General features: G+C 34.9%; 1 protein-coding gene across 1 annotated transcript in view; it reads right to left on the bottom strand.

Annotated features, from left to right (window-relative positions):
• Positions 1–749: 749 nt before the first annotated feature.
• Positions 750–18,995, bottom strand: part of LOC105487695 (potassium channel tetramerization domain containing 8) — a 295,214-nt gene continuing 276,968 nt past the window's right edge. The window contains exon 2 of the mRNA XM_011751239.3: positions 750–9,406. Coding sequence (XP_011749541.1) covers positions 8,946–9,406 — 461 coding nt within the window. The 3' untranslated portion in view covers positions 750–8,945. The remainder of the gene's footprint in view (positions 9,407–18,995) is intronic.

Here is an 18,995-nt window from a genome sequence, read left to right as displayed (position 1 = left end):
CATTGATTTGTGTCAGAGTTTACTTTTTAAAATTTCCTCAGTACATAGACGAGCTCTATGAAGCTTAAGTATCTTTTTGAAACTTCTCTAAAATTGCATATTTCCTTGAAAGTTTATATAACAAATTAACTTTACTAACAAACAAGGGGCAACTATAATGAGAAGAAGTACACATGCTTTGGTTTTTTGAAGCAGAAAAATGATGCATAATTAATTGGATGTATAACTCAAGATTGTTAATGTTGAACCCAGAGTGAGAAATTAGCATCCTACTTTAGAACAAGTTGGGAATTTGAGATAGTTTATTTCTCTTAAACTTCACTTGATAAATTTATGCTATTTTGTTTAGTAATTCATTCCTAGACTCATTTATTAATATATTGTTTGCTTCTTTTATTTAATTTAGATATTTAACATTTGATTAATCATAAGCATTATTAAGTAACTAATGATGCAAAACACTACTTAAACATAGTGAATACAAGGATAGTAGAGGCTGTAATTATTTTTTCATGTAATTATAGAACAAATCTATGTTTATTGAACATCATGTGTAATTATTTTGAGATACAGCAATTCTGTATCTCTACTAAAGGGAATCAAATAATGAAATATGGCAAAAAGGGCTTTTCATAAGTAATTGAAAAAATGGTTGAGTAATGGTGAATATTGTTTTAAGAGTCTTACATGTATTACATATAATATGTAATACTGTTATATGTAATACATGTAAGATTACATAAGGGTAAGTACTCATTATCAATCCTTAGGATAAGTACTCATTATCACCACCATGTTGCATTTGGCTAATATGTGATCAAGCTAGGGTTTTAACCCACACAGACATCTTTTGTTATGCTGTGTCTATCTCGGTTTTGATGGGATTATTGATTTGATGTGGAAAAGCATTAGGGAAGAAAAAGAATTCAAAATTTAGAAAACAAAAAGTAAAGAAGTAATGGGAAGACGTGTCTTCTTGGAGCTGAGGCTGATGAGAATTAGCAACTGGGAAGCAAAAATATACAGGGTTTGGCCACTTAAGAGAGGCCTGGGAATGACAGGTTCAGTCACACAAGACTCGCAGATGGCTCCTTGTTCTGAGACTCTTGTGTGAGGGGGTACATTATGAAAGCAGTGTTTTATGAAGAATAATGTTGCCTGGTACAGATTATTTGTTAGAGGGGTTATAGGAAGAGCTGTTAGGGAGCCATTACAGTAATCTGTCATGCAACAGGGTCAGAATTATGTAAGTCAAATCATTAGCCAAGAAAGCTGAAATAGGTTCAAGTGATTTTTGGCTCCTCTGAAATGCCTTCAAAATATGAAGTATTAAAATTATCAATTAGAAGAATCCCTTTAACTGACCACAATCACCATTTCTTCTAGATTTCATATGCAATCACTTTCTGTGAGTTCATGCTTTGATTCATAAGATTTCCAGGCTAGTATCTATTCCATTTCTCAATCCCCAGTCTATTACCTTCTTTATTCACTTCATTTTAAAAAATCCAGTTGAGTTTACAAGGTCCATAATTTAACTAACACCCTCACCATTACTTGTATCTCTCTTGCCACTCTATATTTCATTATATTTCTCTGATGGTTAAAAAACAAATACATAGCTAATTACTTTTATACACTTTATCTATACTAGCACCCCCACACCTACTCTCTACCACAGAAGCCTATACTCCTTCAGAAAGTTATGCAATAAGATAAATTGGTATCACTATAAATTCTTGTTCGCCAACCTCAAAAATGCTCTTAACTTTCTGAACCTTGCTCAGAGTTCCTAGGATATTTCTTGGGTCAACATTCTTCACCTTCTGAGAATGCTTTTTTTTATTTAAAAGGTTAATTTTTCATTATGAGCTTCTCCAAACATATGCTAAATTAGAAACCATGAGTATCTGTCACTTGCTTCAGTAATTATATACATGGCCAACCTGGCTTCATCTAGTTGAACACATTGCTCCTACCCCATGTGTTATTTTAAAGGTGAACATCTTAGATTTTAATCCATTAATACTTCAGAGAGTATCTCTAAAAAATATGGACACTTTTTTCAACATATCCACGATATCATTGTTAACAAATAATAATTTGTTATTACCATTAAACATTTACCTAAGATGAATAAATTCCTTGATGATGATGATGATATTACAGTTGGTGTGATGGGAACTGGGACCCACATGAACTCCCAATATAGCATCTATAGGATATATCTTTTGACTATAGATCCTCTTCACTCTTTGTTTTTCCCTTACCACTTTATTGTTGAAGAATTAACTTGTCATGTAGAATCTCCATCCTAGAAATTACTGACTGTGTCATTTTGTTGTTATTTAGGTTTCTTTATCCCCTGTTTTCCAGCAAACTGGAGTTAGATCTAGGGACCTATCAGATATGTCTCTGTTTTGGCTAAGAATATATCATAGGTGGTACTGTGAGCTTCCTATTCTTTCATATAAGGAGGCACTAGTGTCTGGTTGTCTTCCTATGCATGATGTTAAGATTTGGCAGTGGGATCAGATACTGTCAATCTGTCATTATAAAGTTTCCTATTATCCCTTCATGTAATTTTTGCTGCCATGGGTGGTTGGTGTTTAAATCCATTATTTCATTAGGGTTCACAAAATAGTAAAATTCTATTTCTATAACTTATTCTGCTTTGAAGAAAAAGGAAAGGTGAAAATGTGGTAGGAATGGGGTGTGGTAGGGATTGCATGCACAAACTCTATTTTATGTCACCAAACATGTAAGGACTGTGCTGGCAAATCCTCATCTTTAGTTAGTGGGAGGTAAAGGAAAATATGCACACATGTTAGAAAATTGTGTCTCTGTCATAAAAATGTTGTATTGGTGAGCACAATGAAAGGAGCAGCAAATTCTACTTGGAAATTGCAAGTAGTTAAAAATAGATGTAAAAAGGACGTGTGTGTGTGCACATGTGGATGTATGGTGATAAGTCTGGAGAAAGAAAGGAGACAGAGAATAGAGCACTTTATTAGTTATATAAAGTAGTTTAAGTCTTTTTCCCCAATCGGCAGTGAAATGAAGAGATTTAAACAAGAGGATAATAAAAATGAAAAATTGTTGTTGTAGGAAGATCACTTCCCTAGCAGTATGAAGGATGGACTGGAAGAGAAAAGATTGAAGGCAGAGACCAATGTAGTCATTATTACTGTAGCTGAAGTGGAAAATGATGAAGGTATTTACTTGCAGTTGCAGGCAAGACAGTCTTTTTATGTGTCTCTGGCTTAGCACTTGTTAAACTCTACTATAACTGTCTGTTTTCTGCACTGAACTGTACTATGTGTTAAGCACAGTTGATGAGAGCTGAGGAAATAGGGGTAGATAATTTTAAAATGTCAATAAAACTAACTAAAAATTAATCTGCTTTTTATTATCACTATGCACTGGCAATTCAAAATAATGTGAATGTTAAAATACTTCTCCCCTCAAAAATGTTACTTTTTAGTCCAACTTCTAATTGACTTATTTATTTTTGTCAGTTTTAATTGATCTGTTTCCATTTCATCTTCTTAAAGGCATTTTAAAGAGAATTTAATTTGCCTCTACCTTAGCAACTTGCTGCTGCAACTGAAGACTGGAGAAAAAGACTGGGTGAGTATAAAAAGAATTTACTCATAAGAATACAATCATGAATATGAAAATTATGATTAAAACAGTCAGCATTACTATATTCTTCAACGTAAGAATGGCATATTCATTAAAACTTTGAAATGTATTCAATAATATTTTTGTAATTTTTTTTCTAAAATAGCTTTATCTACTAGTTATCTTACACATTTAAAGACTTGTCTCTTTCCTTGCATAGTCCCCTTTCAACATCCTTATACCTACAAATCCAAATCACCTTTCCTTCAAGTCCCATGTCACATACCATTTCTACCATAAAGCTGGCTTTTCCTCTAAATCCATGTAGCAATAGTTGTGCTTTTATAAAACCCTCCCCTACTGTCTACCCTGTATCATAGTTATTGTGTACACATCTTACAGCTGAAATTAAACCCATAAGCTCTTAGGTGCCTTTATTATGGCTGTATCTTTGATATATCTGATAAAGTACTTAGCCCATGGGCATATTCTAGAAATAGGCATAGATTACTTTGGTTTCATTTGTAAGGAAAATATACATGATTTTCAAGATTCTTTCAACTCTGTAGTTTTACGATCTTTCTAATCCCTGTATGTAATGTTTCAAAGTAATTGTTTTTAGGGTTGTGGAATGGTGAGAGAGGGTAATTTGAAAATAGGTTTGATGTTTAAGGATTTTATAGGAAACTCTTTCAAATTTCATCCTTTCATAAACAAATATAACTAGGCCTTGATAAAATTTATTTAACACTCTAAACTACAAATCACTAATATACCAGGTCACAACTTACGTTTACTGTATGCCAAACCAAAGGGAAACACTGTAGGAGAGAAGAAATAATTTTCAGCTTAATCACTGCATCTCAAGCAGGAGATGCCAAAACCACATTCATCCAAATTAGAACAAACTGTGAAATATTTTTAAGATATCCCTTTGAGTAATCTCTCTGTTAGGGATTAGGAATGTAAAATCAATGAGTGAGATTTGGCCTGGAAACACTGTAAAATGGCTTTTAGCAATCCTAGGGAGGCAGGAAGAGTATCAAGGGCTCTTAATGATATTCTTGCATTGAAAAGGATGTTTATTAATTTGCCAAAATTATTTTACCCACTGTGCGCAGAAACTCTCTACTCATTATTTTTCCCATTCAAAGAAAAGTAAGATCTTAACCTACATGAAACATCTTTCAAACTAATTAAAACCAAAAGTGTACACCATTACCCTTGCATATTATGACATAAATGAGAGGTACAGAAAGGATGTTTTTAAAGTGATCTGAGATATCTGAGAATGAAATGATTAATAATTCTGTTCTGATAAACTAAAGAAAACTTTGAAGAGTAGGTGTCATTTGAATTAAAACACATAATATGGGTAGGATTTCAAAAGGTGGATGAAGAAGTTTGTATGTGTTTGGGTTTTAGAGGAGTGTGCGATGGTATTGATTTTAGGGTATAGGTAATCATAAATCAATAGTAACTGGTGTGCAAAGAGTTTGCTTCTAGATGTGAAAGCATAGGTCAGAACTATGGTAGGTTGCAAATGGTCACAAAATCTTTGCTGCTCTTCCTATGAAGAAATAGAGCTATTTCCACACCCCCTTTAATTTGGAATGGCTTGCTTTGACCATCTCAAATAGAATACAGAGAATATGATGCAGAAGTTCAGAGCTACACCTTCAGGGCCTTGAACACTCTTTCGTACACTGCCACAATGTGAATAAATCTGAGCTAGACTATTGGAGGGGCTATATGGACAACTGAGTCACTGTAATTGAAACGTGTCAATGGACAAACATTCAATAAGGATGCTATAGATTATTCATCCCCTGCCACATAACCAGGATTATCCAGGTAAGTAAGCCCAGGTGAGATCCGTGCCCAGCTGATCTCAGGACAAATGGCCAATTTACAGAACTGCAAGCAGATACTTTTTTTAAGCCACTATGCTTTCGAATGGTTTGTTGCCCAATAAAAGCAAACTGATATGGAGCCACTTTATTGAGAGCCTATATTATGGTCTATACAGTGTTTGAATTTTATTGTATGAAAAGTAGGGAGCCTTAAAAAAAGTAATGCTATTTTGTCCACTTCTCCCCAACCTGACAGAGTTTATCTAAATGTTTTCTGTCTTGCTACACCTTTCATGGTCTTTTGACTAAAGAGAACAGACTTTTGTCGGGGCTTGTTTTGTCTGCACCTATTGGTGTTACTGGGATGTGTGAGGCTCAAGTCTGGGATGTATGAGGCAAAAGGAAACCTCAGGGAACTTACCACCCACTACTCCTAGCTAGTCTTTCCTCTTCTTTCAGCCTTTTGTAGTCTTACTTTTTTTTTTTTTTAAATATAATGTAAAGGGATTTAATTACACTTACTAGGAAGAATAGGAAAAGGTAGTCTATCCATTTTTTCAGAATCAAAAATATCACACTTGACTTCTATTTTTTTTTCTCTCATCTTAGTACTAAATGTTTCCATTTAAACTAGCAATGGTAACACATCAGGTCGCAAGTTTAATATCTACTGTATACAAAACAAATATAAAACACGTGGGGAAGAATAAATATTCAACTTCAGTGCCTGATTCCAGTCTTCTGATTTGTGGTGATTGTCAGATTTTATCTACTAGGCTTTTGGAAAGGGAGTTTTATATGCCAACTTTAGCCCAACTCACCATTAAAGTTTGCTGTCTCCTTTTCTTCAAGGAAAAGTCCCCATTCTAGCTTCTTCCCTTGATCCCTTTTTAACCCAAATACAGGCCAGCTAGGTTTTAGCTTCTGGGGAAAGCATGATGGTTTGGGAGAATCAGACCCACTGTAAGCTTCCTTCCAAAAGCAGCAGCTGGTTATCTGTGTTTCTTGAATTTTCTGTTGACTTTTGAGACAAATGCCTGATGTATGATAAGTACTCAAAAGATGGTTGTTGAAGTGGGCTCCCTTCTATCCCATGGTTCAGAACTTTTATTCTAATTTAGCAAGTACTGTTAGAATAGACAATTATCACTGGCCTCACTTATTTTACAGTGTAGAGATATGAAGAGATGACAGAGTTCCCAGTTACCAAATTATTTCCATTGCAATTCGATTTGAGCTATTTTATTGGGAAAAAAAACAGAGCGAGGTGCAAGGTTTTCAGATTTATTCCTTGATTCCTTGCCTTTTGCAGCTGGACTTTGTGTCACAAGGGGAACCCTTGTACAAATTACATTTCCTAGGCTGCTTGGACAACTGGCTCCTACTTATATTGGGAAGAGGGAAAGTGCTGATGTAAAATCAGAATGTGGGGAAATGGAAAACTAGAGTAATGGTCTCTTCTGTGCTTCATGAAGCATCTTTGAAAGTGATTGTGACTCCTTAGAAGCTATAGTTCTTATAAGACAGCTTACCCCCGAGTATTACAAACTTCCCATTTGATAGAGCTGGTTCCTAGACTCCAGTAAGATAAACACCTTCTTTTTTCTCTCCAGCTCCAGTAGTGATGGTGATGCGTTACTTCAATTACATCATTTAAATGTTTTCTGTGGTATTATGCTCCTTTATTATCCCCATTATCCCTAAGATCACAGATAGTAAGTAGTGCAGGTGGGATTTGAACTGTGGAAACCCTACTGCCAAGCTCTATCCTCTCACCAGTGTGTTTCAGCTACATCAAGCCATTTTGGGACTGCCAACCTTCCCAAAACGAAATGCAGAACTTGAAAGTAGCTGTTTGCCTAAAACATGATAGATAATTCAAGGTAAATCCTATATATTAGTTTCTTTGAATAGTCCACAGTAGGTGATATTTTATATAATGATACAGTGAGAAATCTAACAATACAACCAAAAATGAATGCAGATTTTTAAAACTTTGAGTTGATAATGCTCATCTTCTTCTATTGTGCTGAAAGAAATGTTACCACAAATGCTGCTCAACTTCCATTTTGACTAACCACAGAGGAGAACGAGTCCTTTAATTCTTGAAGATACTTTTACCCTCTCTCAGCCTTTCCTTTAGTGAAATTTCATGATACTATACATTTCTTTCTGTGGATATGGCGAGGCAAAATTGTGTGGCTTATGATAAGAAAGCTTCTTTCCACATGTACAACCAGGAAGAAATCATTTTTCAAAAAGCCTGGTCTTTTAGTTTTGCCATTGCCTTGATCTGTAAGAGATAACTTACTAGTTGTTTTTGGAGAAGTGTTCAATCTGGTTAATAGATAAAATAACATTTTAGTGTATTTTTACAAGAAGACTTTTTCTCTTGTGGGCTAAGTATTTGTTAATCCATACCAATGCTATCTGGATCTGACTATATCTCCATTTTGAATTGTTTTAAAATTGTCAACATTAAGTCTAAACAAATCATTCTATAGCTTGGAGTTTTAAAGGAAAATTGAAAATAAGATGACAGTTGAATATTTTTAAAGAAAAGTCAATAGAAATCAAGAAATTCTAATACATTTTTCTTTTTTTAATAAATACATAAAGCTCTTTACCATTTCCCTATATTATTTTGATTAACATGATAATAGGATCTTTCAAAGTATCGTTATACCAATTTTCACAGCCTGATGTAAAAGACTCATTTCACAGTAATAGCCATGACTAGCAGTAATAAATGAATGTTGATGCCATAAATAACAGTATAAGGCATATTTACACCATCTTAACATACATAAACACCATACACATACACAAAAAAGTCACAGATCCAGAACAAAGAAAATTCAGTCTCCTAGACAGCTTACATTTATAGGCTTTGCCTAAAGTATTTTTTTTTTTGGCTGTTTTTTTGTAATTTTTTCTTTCCAAGCAACAAACATAGCTTCCCTATTTCTTGTGATTTATGTGTAACATTGTACTCATGCAAAAATAATACTTGTTTTATTGCATTAACATTTAGACAGCTTTAGATTTGGGTCCTATAACCATCGTCTAAAATTTTACTTGATGTTGCTTCATCCATATATCATTTTAGTTGGTATGATATGATGGTTTGTTTTTGATAAGTTACAAAGTGACAAACATGTCCAGTTGACCAGAGTTCAAAAATCAAGATTCTAAGCTTCATCATGCACATTGTACTTTCATTCTTGTAAAATGGTTTGAATCAGATATTCCATTTTGATTTAACATTTATTGTTTTTTTTTTCTTTTTAATTATGTTTCTAAAAACAACAACAACAAAAGAATAAAAGAAAATACTGTTCCACATCCACTGTTCACAACAAGGAAGAGCAGCAAGAATCACACTGACCATTGTTAGGACACCAGTCAGGTGGTGACACTGTAGTAAACATTGAATGTCATCAAAATACTGTGGGAATGTGATAATTACTATAACCCATACTTCTGCAAGAGTTCAGACTGCCATTGGCGTTTGCGCTCTGGAAAATAATCTGGAATGTGGATTTTTTTAAAATCCTGAATACACTTTTTCATTTCTTCTTCCACACTTAGCTTCTCACAGACTTTCTTTTTGGACAGATTTGTTTCCCGGGACTTGCTGATGAGTGTCTGAAAGAGTTCACTGTTTCTGCGTTTGTCTGGTGGGGGCATCCATTGCACAGGTGCTTTTTTAGAGGGTCGATCCAATGTTAAGGTATTCGGTTGGTGAGCTGTTGCCTGCTGGGCACTGGACGGATTGTCCTGGGGAGTGCTTGCCTCTGAATGGCTGTCACAACTGGAAGTGGAGAGCTCATTACAGGAAGTCCCACTTTCACTTCCTTTATCAGTGACTTTGTCCTGTTTCCTATCTTCATGTTCTTGTTTAGGTGATACTATTTTCTGAGGTGGTCCTAAAAAGAGGAAAAAAAAAAACAAAAAGAAAAAGAGTAGAACAGTTAAATAAGAAGTGTGAAGGTAAAATTAAATGAACTCTATATTTTCTATTTTAAACCAAGAACATTTATTTTAATAAAAATGGTGCTTGTTGCACTAGTCTAGGTTTGTGGAATAAGACCTAGGGTCTTTAGTGTACATGGGAAGATGCAGCATGCTGATTAATTATTCAAAACAATAAAGTTTGAGAAATTTGTTTAATGAGAGTTTCTGTCTTAGAGACCATCAACAGCTTCATACTGAAAAGAAGATTTTTGTTATTTTAATTACCAGCTCCTGGAATATAAAAAAAATAATAATGTTTTGTTAGCCTTCCATCTGTTTTGTTAGACACTTAGTTCACTTTTGTTCTACCCACTGCACTAGGTGTCCTTTGTATATATATTCTGCCACTGTAAAAGCAAGAAAGTACCACTGCTATATTTTACAAAGCTGCAGTATTCTCCAGGCCCAGAGCCACAATCACATCATTTATGCTTCCAAAGGGGAGGCTGCTTTAAATCTTATTCTTAGTCTCTTCATCTTGTTTCATGTCTATTTCCTTGAGGAAAATTGTGGAAGTGCTATAAGATATATCGGGGTCTAATATTATGGTGTGAAAATATAGTTGAAATATGGTATTCTCTTAAAATATAAGACCTACCATTGAGGTAAATTACTTAGGAAGACAATTTTCGGAAAGTGATAGTTTGCAAAGATAATTATTTCAGATACACAGTGTGTTTCCAAGAAAAGGCATATTTTATTCTCTCTGACTCCACTGTGGGATTAGGATCTCCATTTAACATTTGTTAAACACTACCACACACCCAGAGCTGTTCTAAAACCTTCATTAAGTGGAGCCCAACAATTCAGAGATCTAAATTACTCAACTCTTATTTTATTTTCTTAGAGTCAAATTTTTGAACAAGTTGTATAAATCAGAATCAGGAAGAAGGCATCAGTCTTTTTAAACAATTGCCCAGGAGTTCTATTGTGCAGCCAGCCTTGAGAACAACTGGTCTAATTTAGAGGGTCTAACCTTGGATGCACACTGGAATCACCTACAAAGCTTCAGATTATTATAACTTGGAACCAACCCCAGACCTCCTGATTTAATAGGGTGCTACCTGGCCATCAGGCCATTTAAGATTTCAATGTGCATCCAAGGTTATGAACCACTGATCAGTCTAATATATGTGAAATGGGTTAATAGCCAACATGGGTAGTTGATATTACTCAAAAGGATTAAGAGACAAAAAAACTCTTCTTAAAAGCAGCTCCTATGTGCAACATTCTGCTGGTTTCTATCACCATTTTTTTCTATTAGAAGAAACACAAGTCAATGCCAAATATTGAGTTAAAGATTTTTAAAAGTTTTACAACTTTTTGGAATTATGGAAATATTCTATCTCTTCATTATGGTGTGGATTATATGATTGTATACACTATGAAAATTGATAGAATTGTATACCTAAAATGGTTGAACTTTTCTGTATGTAAATTATAGCTTGACTAACCTGACTCCCTCTCCGGAAAAACAAAAACAACAAAGAAACATACAGTATATATGTCTATATGTCTCTATCTCTATCTGTCTATCTATCTATCTATCTATCTATCTATCTATCTATCTATCTACCTACCTATCTATCATCTATCTATCTATCATCTATCTATCTATCTCAGGGAAAGTCTTTAGCAATATTTCAAACTTCCTTTGTCTGCAATATCATAAAACCAGGACAGATGTGAATGCTTATAATTGCTTAGTAAGGAATTACACTATTACATTTCAGAAGTATTTGCAACCAAAGATTTAAAAATTTGTTGGGTTTTATTTGTTTTAACCCTCTCTCTGTCAGGGAGAGTCAGCTGAGACTTTGGGGTGAGGTGGAGAAAATGCACTGCTAACACTCTGTGTTGGACTTACCCAGATCCATTCGCTATTCTCCTCTGTCCATAGTGGCTGATGCGTATAGACTATGTTCTTAAGCTCCCTAGCCTTGTGGCTTTCAGTTGGATTCAGTCAACAACAAAGACTAGCAAGATAACACCCTAACCCCACCCCACCCCCAGGAATGTGGTGATCTGGTTATATCCCTGGACTAGAGGCCACAGCCCTATCAGGAAGCTCTCTCTGTCTCCCTCTCCCTTTTATTCTCCTTCCCTTTTCTACCACCCCTCTTGAGGCTCATAGTTTTAGGCCTACAGTTGTTGATGTGGTTTGGCTGTATCCCCACCCAAATATCACCTTGAATTGTAACTCCCACAATTCCCACTTGTCATGGGAGGGACCTAGTGGGAGGTAACTGAATCATGGGGTCAGGTGTTTCTTGTGCTGTTCTCACAATAGTGAATACATCTCATGACACCTGATGGTTTTAAAAAGGAGTTCCCCTGCACAAGCTCTCTCTTTTGCCTGCTGCCATCCATGTAAGACATGACTTGCCCCTCCTTGCCTTCCGCCATAATTGTGAGGTCTTCTCAACCATATGGAACTTTAAGTCAATTAAACCTGTTTTTCTTCCCAGTCTCAGGTATGTCTTTATCAGCAGCATGAAAATGGACTAATATAGGTGTTAACCATTTAGGTACCATAACTAATCTTAGGGTACTTCCTACACCGTTGTAAACTGCCCTATATTAAATGTTCTTAAATGTTCCAGCTGAGTGCGCCTTCTCTCTCTTCCTGGGTTTCTGATAGATCCACTCTATCAGACCCACTCTGGCCACCAGCCATCTTCTCCATTGACTAGAGGGATGTTACTTGAAGGATCAGTTTTTAGTGGCACCAGATGTATGTGGTAATAAAATTTGAAAATAAATAGGTTTGGAGTTTTACTGACTTGGATTCAAATTCTGGCTCTGCAGAAAATACTAGCCTTGTGGCTTTGAACAAGATACTTAGTTCCTCTAAGCATTAATTTGCTCATCTATAATATGAGTAAAACTACTTTGCCCATAGGAGCATTTTAAGATTAAATAAGATATCATGTAAAAGGACCTAGTATAAGGATTCTCAACAATGACAGCATATCAAAGTATATCAGTGGAATTTTTTGAATGTACATATGTCATATACATCCCTAGAGGTTTCTAGTTCAGTGTGAAGGACTGGTAATGTATATGTTTATATGAAGCTGGGAGTGGTGGAGGAGATGAAGCATCTCTTTAGTTACCTTTATGGCTGAATGTGAACCCAAGCAAGTATGAAATTCAACACCCTAATACAACATAGTATATAAATAATTGTAGGTTTTTTTACCCTTTCTGTCAATATTTTGCTATACTTTAAACAAAAGCCCCTATCAAAGGAATCTATGATTTTCATTCCCAATAATGACTAAAGGATTAAACTGCAAATATCTAAGCAAACCAACTTACATTAAGGATAAATAAGTGATGAAAAAATAATTTCCTGTTTATCGGCGGGGTAACAGAGCATTAGATAGAGTTACCCAGGCAGAAAAGCAATCACATCAAAGTGAAAGACAGTTCAGAAAGAAAGTACTCGATACTACCAAAGTAAATGCCTTATTCTATTTGTTTCTATTCACTGAGAGGAAGAAAAAAATGCTTAATGACAATAGAATGCAACATTTGTGTGATGAAAACTAATTGGTCTTGCAAGATAGAAGATTAAGGAAGCCCTCTTTGAAGAAGGGATCAATGAGTTCAGCTGAGAGCTCTGGATTCACTATACGCCAGACACAGGGCTAGGTTCTGGAGGAGACACAAATATGGATAAGATGAGCTCTCTGCCTGATGAAGTTCACAGGCTTTCTTCAGCTCCAAGTGGGTGAGGACAAAAAGATGCAGAGACAAGATTTTACATGTGTGGCCAAGGATCCCTATAATTTTCTGGGAAGATGAACTAAGATGCACTCCATACCAAATGGGTCTAACTGAATTTCCTACACTAGCTTTTTTTTTCACTTTTTACTTTTCAATTATTTTTCAATTTTCTTTGCCACCTTGAAAACGTCATCTATATCCCTCTCTTTTCTTCCCTCTTGTCTTTCCAATGACAAATAACATGGGTCAGGGCATGGTCGGAAATAAAGTCTATCAGAGAATAGTATTTTATAATTATTCAGTGTTTGAAATGCTTGGGATATTTTAGAATATCTCTTTCTGTAGACTTCAAGAACTATGAAGAAAAGGGGAACCTGAATTTACTGTGATTTTAAGAGCTTTAAAAATAAAAAGAACTTAAAATAGTTATACACATTAATTAGAATTAACAAATATATATTAACATATTTTATATATATATACACATAGTATATATATATATTTTTTTCAAGTTCTTTCATGTTTTGCTAATCCTATTTAATATGCTATCTTTAGGCAAGGTGGACTCTCAATCAGACCAAATAGATTCAGAGGTTTATATAAGGACTTAAAAGAGAATGCTTAGCTTTATTTTGTGTACAGCTTTGAAATAATAGAATAATATGACGGTTCTTTGCATAAATCATTAGGGATCACTAATAGTCTTTTTTGGCTTTATGCTATCAGTTTTCATTGCTATCCATTTAAGCATACTTTAAATTATTATTGATAACTTACTAGATTTAAATTGGGACTAAGATACAATAACTTAAACTGATTTAGCTGCTTTTTATGACATGAAATTGAGAAAAATTAATTAATTTAGGTAAATAATGATTACTCTAGTTGCCCAGTTTTCTTGTGGATGCCTGTTAATTGCAGGCTTCCAGGGATAATTTAAAATTTTAATTTTATATTATTTTATTCATTGGCCCAAAGCCGCTTGACATGCTTTCAGCACCACATGAATGATAATTTAAATATCACCAGCTAGTGAATATATGGGAAGAACATGATTATTAGAAATGTCTCTGTGTCTCTTCAACTAGTAATAGAATCAAATATATACCTGAAAGATCTTCCCAAAAGCATTTTGCCCTGTGAGTTAGGGCACCCAATAGACTTGTTTTAAAAATGAAAATAGAATTTTGTTTTGGTGGTATCATCATCTAAGATTTCTTCCATCATATAAAGAACTCATCACCATTTATTGAAATGTAAGCAACAGATTAGTGAATAAGCAAATCTCATATTAACCTAAGATTTATCTGTAAAAAAAAGAGTTAATTATTTTCAAGAGTTAGATAAGTAGGTACACCTAGAAACTTTCAAATATTGGAACAATTAATCAACTTTTCATTTGGTTATTTGCTATTAAACAAACTAGGATATCCATCCAGGAATGCTGCATCCATTGAGCATTTGAAAATGGTAAGTAATCTTAACTAGGAGATCTGCAAACCAGCTACCTATGTCATGCCTCTTCAACATTATTTTTGAAGAACAGTCAGTATACATACACACACACACACACACACACACACACACACACACACACACACACTCTTAGATGCATTTATTATGCTGCCATTTTTTCATCACTAGGGGAATAACTTTGGAAGATCTGCGTTTAGCCTGGTTCGGCCACTCCAACCAAGCAAGTACTTTGTGTTGGTCATGTAACCTCTCTAATAGTTGGTTCTTTTTGGTTAATATTTTGGGGTTGTCCCCTAACTTCTTTTATGTTATAAAAGTCTGTATATCTAAATGATATAATGAATGAGAGAAGATTTTCCAAGCTGTAAAATTCTATCAAATATTAAGCATTAAAAGGTTACCATGAATAGAAATTACCACAGAACAAGGAAACAAATTCAATTACTACTACAGTATTTAAAAGAATTTTAGGGGTTAAGAATAACTTTGTGCAAGTTCACTGAGAGTAAGTGTAGTACTAGAATACATTATTAATTTATGTCTGTTTAATTACATCTATTCTTACTGGTGAATTGCCAGCAAAGAGAATGATACTTAAGGGCACATTGTGTAGACTGTCTGGGTTCACATCTCAGTTTAAAAACTTACTAGATGGCCGGGCGCGGTGGCTCACGCCTATAATCCCAGCACTTTGGGAGGCCGAGGCGGGCGGATCACAAGGTCAGGAGATCGAGACCACGGTGAAACCCCGTCTCTACTAAAAATACAAAAAACTAGCCAGGCGCGGTTGTGGGCGCCTGTAGTCCCACCTACTCAGGAGGCTGAGGCAGGAGAATGGCGTGAACCCGGGAGGCGGAGCTTGCAGTCAGCCGAGATCGCGCCACTGCACTCCAGCCTGGGCGATAGAGCGAGACTCCGTCTCAAAAAAAAAAAAAAAAACTTACTAGATTTGTTATTCTGGGCAAATTGTTTACTTTCCTTGGGCCTCAGTCTCCTCATGTTTAAACTTCAAATAGTTTTAACCAGGATTAAATGACCTAACATATATTCAGTACTTTAAATCAGTCTGGCATGTATACATGCCGAAAAATGCTAATTATTATAATTCATTGTAAATATCCATGTGCCAACTGGCCATGGCATGATCAATTTGTTCATTTGAATATTGAGAGTACTAATTGGATAATTGTAATGTTTCCACACTGATTCTGGGTCTGCACCCCTAGGCACATATGAATTGCAGACAGTTCTCTTAGTTTCTTTCTTTCTTAAATTTTTATCTATTAAAAATGAAATTAAAACAGAAATATCTAGTCACATGGCTATGGTAAGAAGCAAATGAGATAATATATGTGAATGCAATTTGTAAGCTGTAAAGTTCTATACAAAGTAAATTTAGTTTATAGTCAAGAATCTTGCGGCACTATTCACAATAGCAAAGACTTGGAACCAACCCAAATGTCCATCAATAACACACTGGATTAAGAAAATGGGCACATATACACCATGGAGTACTATGCAGCCATAAAAAAGGATGAGTTCATGTCCTTTGTAGGGACATGGATGCAGCTGGAAACCATCATTCTCAGCAAACTATTGCAAGAACAGAAAACCAAACACTTCATATTCTCACTCATAAGTGGGAATTGAACAATGAGAACACTTGGACACAGGAAGGGGAACATCACACACCAGGGCCTGTTTTGGGGTGGGGGGAGGGAGGAGAGATAGCATTAGGAAATATACCTAATGTAAATGACGAGTTGATGGGTGCAGCACACCAACATGGCACATGTATACATATGTAACAAACCTGCACATTGTACACATGTACCCTAGAACTTAAAGTATAATAAAAAAAAGAATCATCTATCATTTACACACTATCATTTACAAATGTATGAAATATTACATTTTTATGTTCAAAAGGGAATTTATTTAAGAAAATAAAACACAAAGACCCTGGTATAAGCTATCAAAAATGTGTGAATTAAGAGCAGTAGTAAAAAAAATTTATTAAGTAAAATGTCACAAATAGAAAATATCACAATGGGCCCAAACTTGTAAAACTCAGCAAGACAGGGCTTTTGATCAGTTCCCTTGGGTTTTATTATATTAAAATAGAAAAGAGGAAAAGACAGCTTTTCCCAGTTATTTGAATAGATAATGAGGTACATAAAGGAAATGTCAGTATTTTTGTCTTTAAAAAGGCTGCATGGTTTCTGGCTAGTTCTGGGTGTGGGGATGTTTCTAAGAGTATTTCTATATTTTTGTCCTTGAATACACAAGCATTTCCAAATAAAGTCTATGTACACAGCTGCACATTTGAAAAAAAACCTTTTCATTTGAATCTTTTTACCTGCCCAATGGTGATAAAAAAATGATAGATATGTAAAATGTGTCTGCAACACTCACAATTCCTAGAAGGGAAATTATCCTTTAATAGTGCTAAACTCAATGATGTGTGAATGGTTATGTGGTACTTAAACAGAATGAACCAATCTACCTTAAATATTAGCACCACATGCTTCTAAGTATTCAGCAGTTGATTCAAAAGGGAAAAACTCCATTTTGATTTCACATTTACTGAGCACCTATTTTGTATAAGGCATAGTGTTAGTTACAAGGCTGGGGACACACACATATGTGCACACACACCTGTACAACCACAGTCCCTGATATTAAGTAGTTCAGGCTTGGGGTGACAAGGGCAGATGTAGCTAAAGTGTGAATGGGCATGGACAGGGGATCAAGGAGTAAAATAAAAAGAGGCTGATTTGTGATTGGAGTGAGCTAAGGAATGGGGTCATTTTTAATTAATCAGTAAAATTGGCATGCTTAATTGAAACTTACAGGTCATATAGGAGACGTGTACCTCTTAGAACAGAAGACAAAATTCATTTATATGTGAGAAAAATTGAACTCATTTATTTATGTTTTCTATAATTTCCATTAGCATTACTTAACCGCTTTTATGGGTGAAAGAGTATAACAAAATAAAAGAAAAGAGGAGTGACTTGAAAAAAGAAACATGGTCATATTCCTTTTTTCATCCTGAGATGGTCATCCCAAACCCACTCTTCTGATACTCTCTGAACTTAATTTTTATCATATTTACCTACTCATAGTGTGTGGCTCTCAAATTGTAAACTCAAAGGCAGAAACTGTGTTTTTCTATTCTCTCATGGTGCCTTCATCAGAATAGCTGCTTAACAAAATTAGTAAAATTATCTTCATGCCTCTGAATTTCTATAGTATTTAATACTAACTACATTATTCACTTGGAAGTTAGCATTTACTACCTTTTAGGTTAGTAAATATTCATTTTGATGTCCACAGACTAGTAAGAATGCTCCCACCCCCCACAAATAAAAATTGGTCCTAAGGTCACACTTTTGGTGTCCCATATCCCTCAGAGTTTATAATTTCCATGAGGGCTTAGATGGCATGTATTACTTAGACAGTTCAGGAGGCTGATTTGTATTATCACTGATTAAGCAATACTATAATAGCAATGTGCATAAGCAAATGTAATGCAGCATAAGAAAAGAAATATCAGAGAAAATTTAATGCAGCACGAGAAAAGAAATATCAGAAAATATATTTGTTTAGTGAGACATACATTAGAAGAGGTGTCCAAAAATAATCTTATTGCCTTTCTCTCATTGTACAAATCAGTATCTTCCCATGACTCAGTTATTTCTGTAGATCATGCCCAAGATCACCTTTGGCTATCCAGTGGATTCATCTTTTATTTTCAATCACTTGTTACGTCTTATCAATTCTACCATTACAGCAACTCTTGAATCTATCTATTGATCTCTGTTCCAATTTCCACCACCTATGACAGGTTTCTCATTGTATTTTCTAACCAATTCTCTGACTCCACTTTAGTCCTACTTCAAACTATTCTCAACGCCACTGCTAAATATACACTCCTAAAACCTAATTGCATTAAGTATATCCTTGTGCAAAAACTTTCTAAATAGTTCCTCTGCATATAAGATAAAATTTGATTATGACATCTTGGCTTTGGAGACTATCTTCAGTGTAACACAAATAACCCCAGATCATATTTTAGTGCTTCCCATTTGGTGACTCCAATATACTTGTTTCTGGTGAATGCCTTGCTCTACGAATGCTTGCTTTTCTCTGGACTGTATCCTTTCCTTGCCCATGCCCCTTTTAGCTATCCTTAAAAGCCTGATCCACATGCTGCTTTCAGCATAAAACTTCTCATTGTCATATTTGGACGTAATTCCTTGTGATTTCCTGGTTTTTTTTTTTTTTTTT

The sequence above is a fragment of the Macaca nemestrina genome, chromosome 3, assembly GCF_043159975.1.
Source record: "Macaca nemestrina isolate mMacNem1 chromosome 3, mMacNem.hap1, whole genome shotgun sequence".
In the NCBI taxonomy this organism is placed as follows: domain Eukaryota; kingdom Metazoa; phylum Chordata; class Mammalia; order Primates; family Cercopithecidae; genus Macaca; species Macaca nemestrina.
This window is presented reverse-complemented; position numbering and strand designations above follow the sequence as displayed.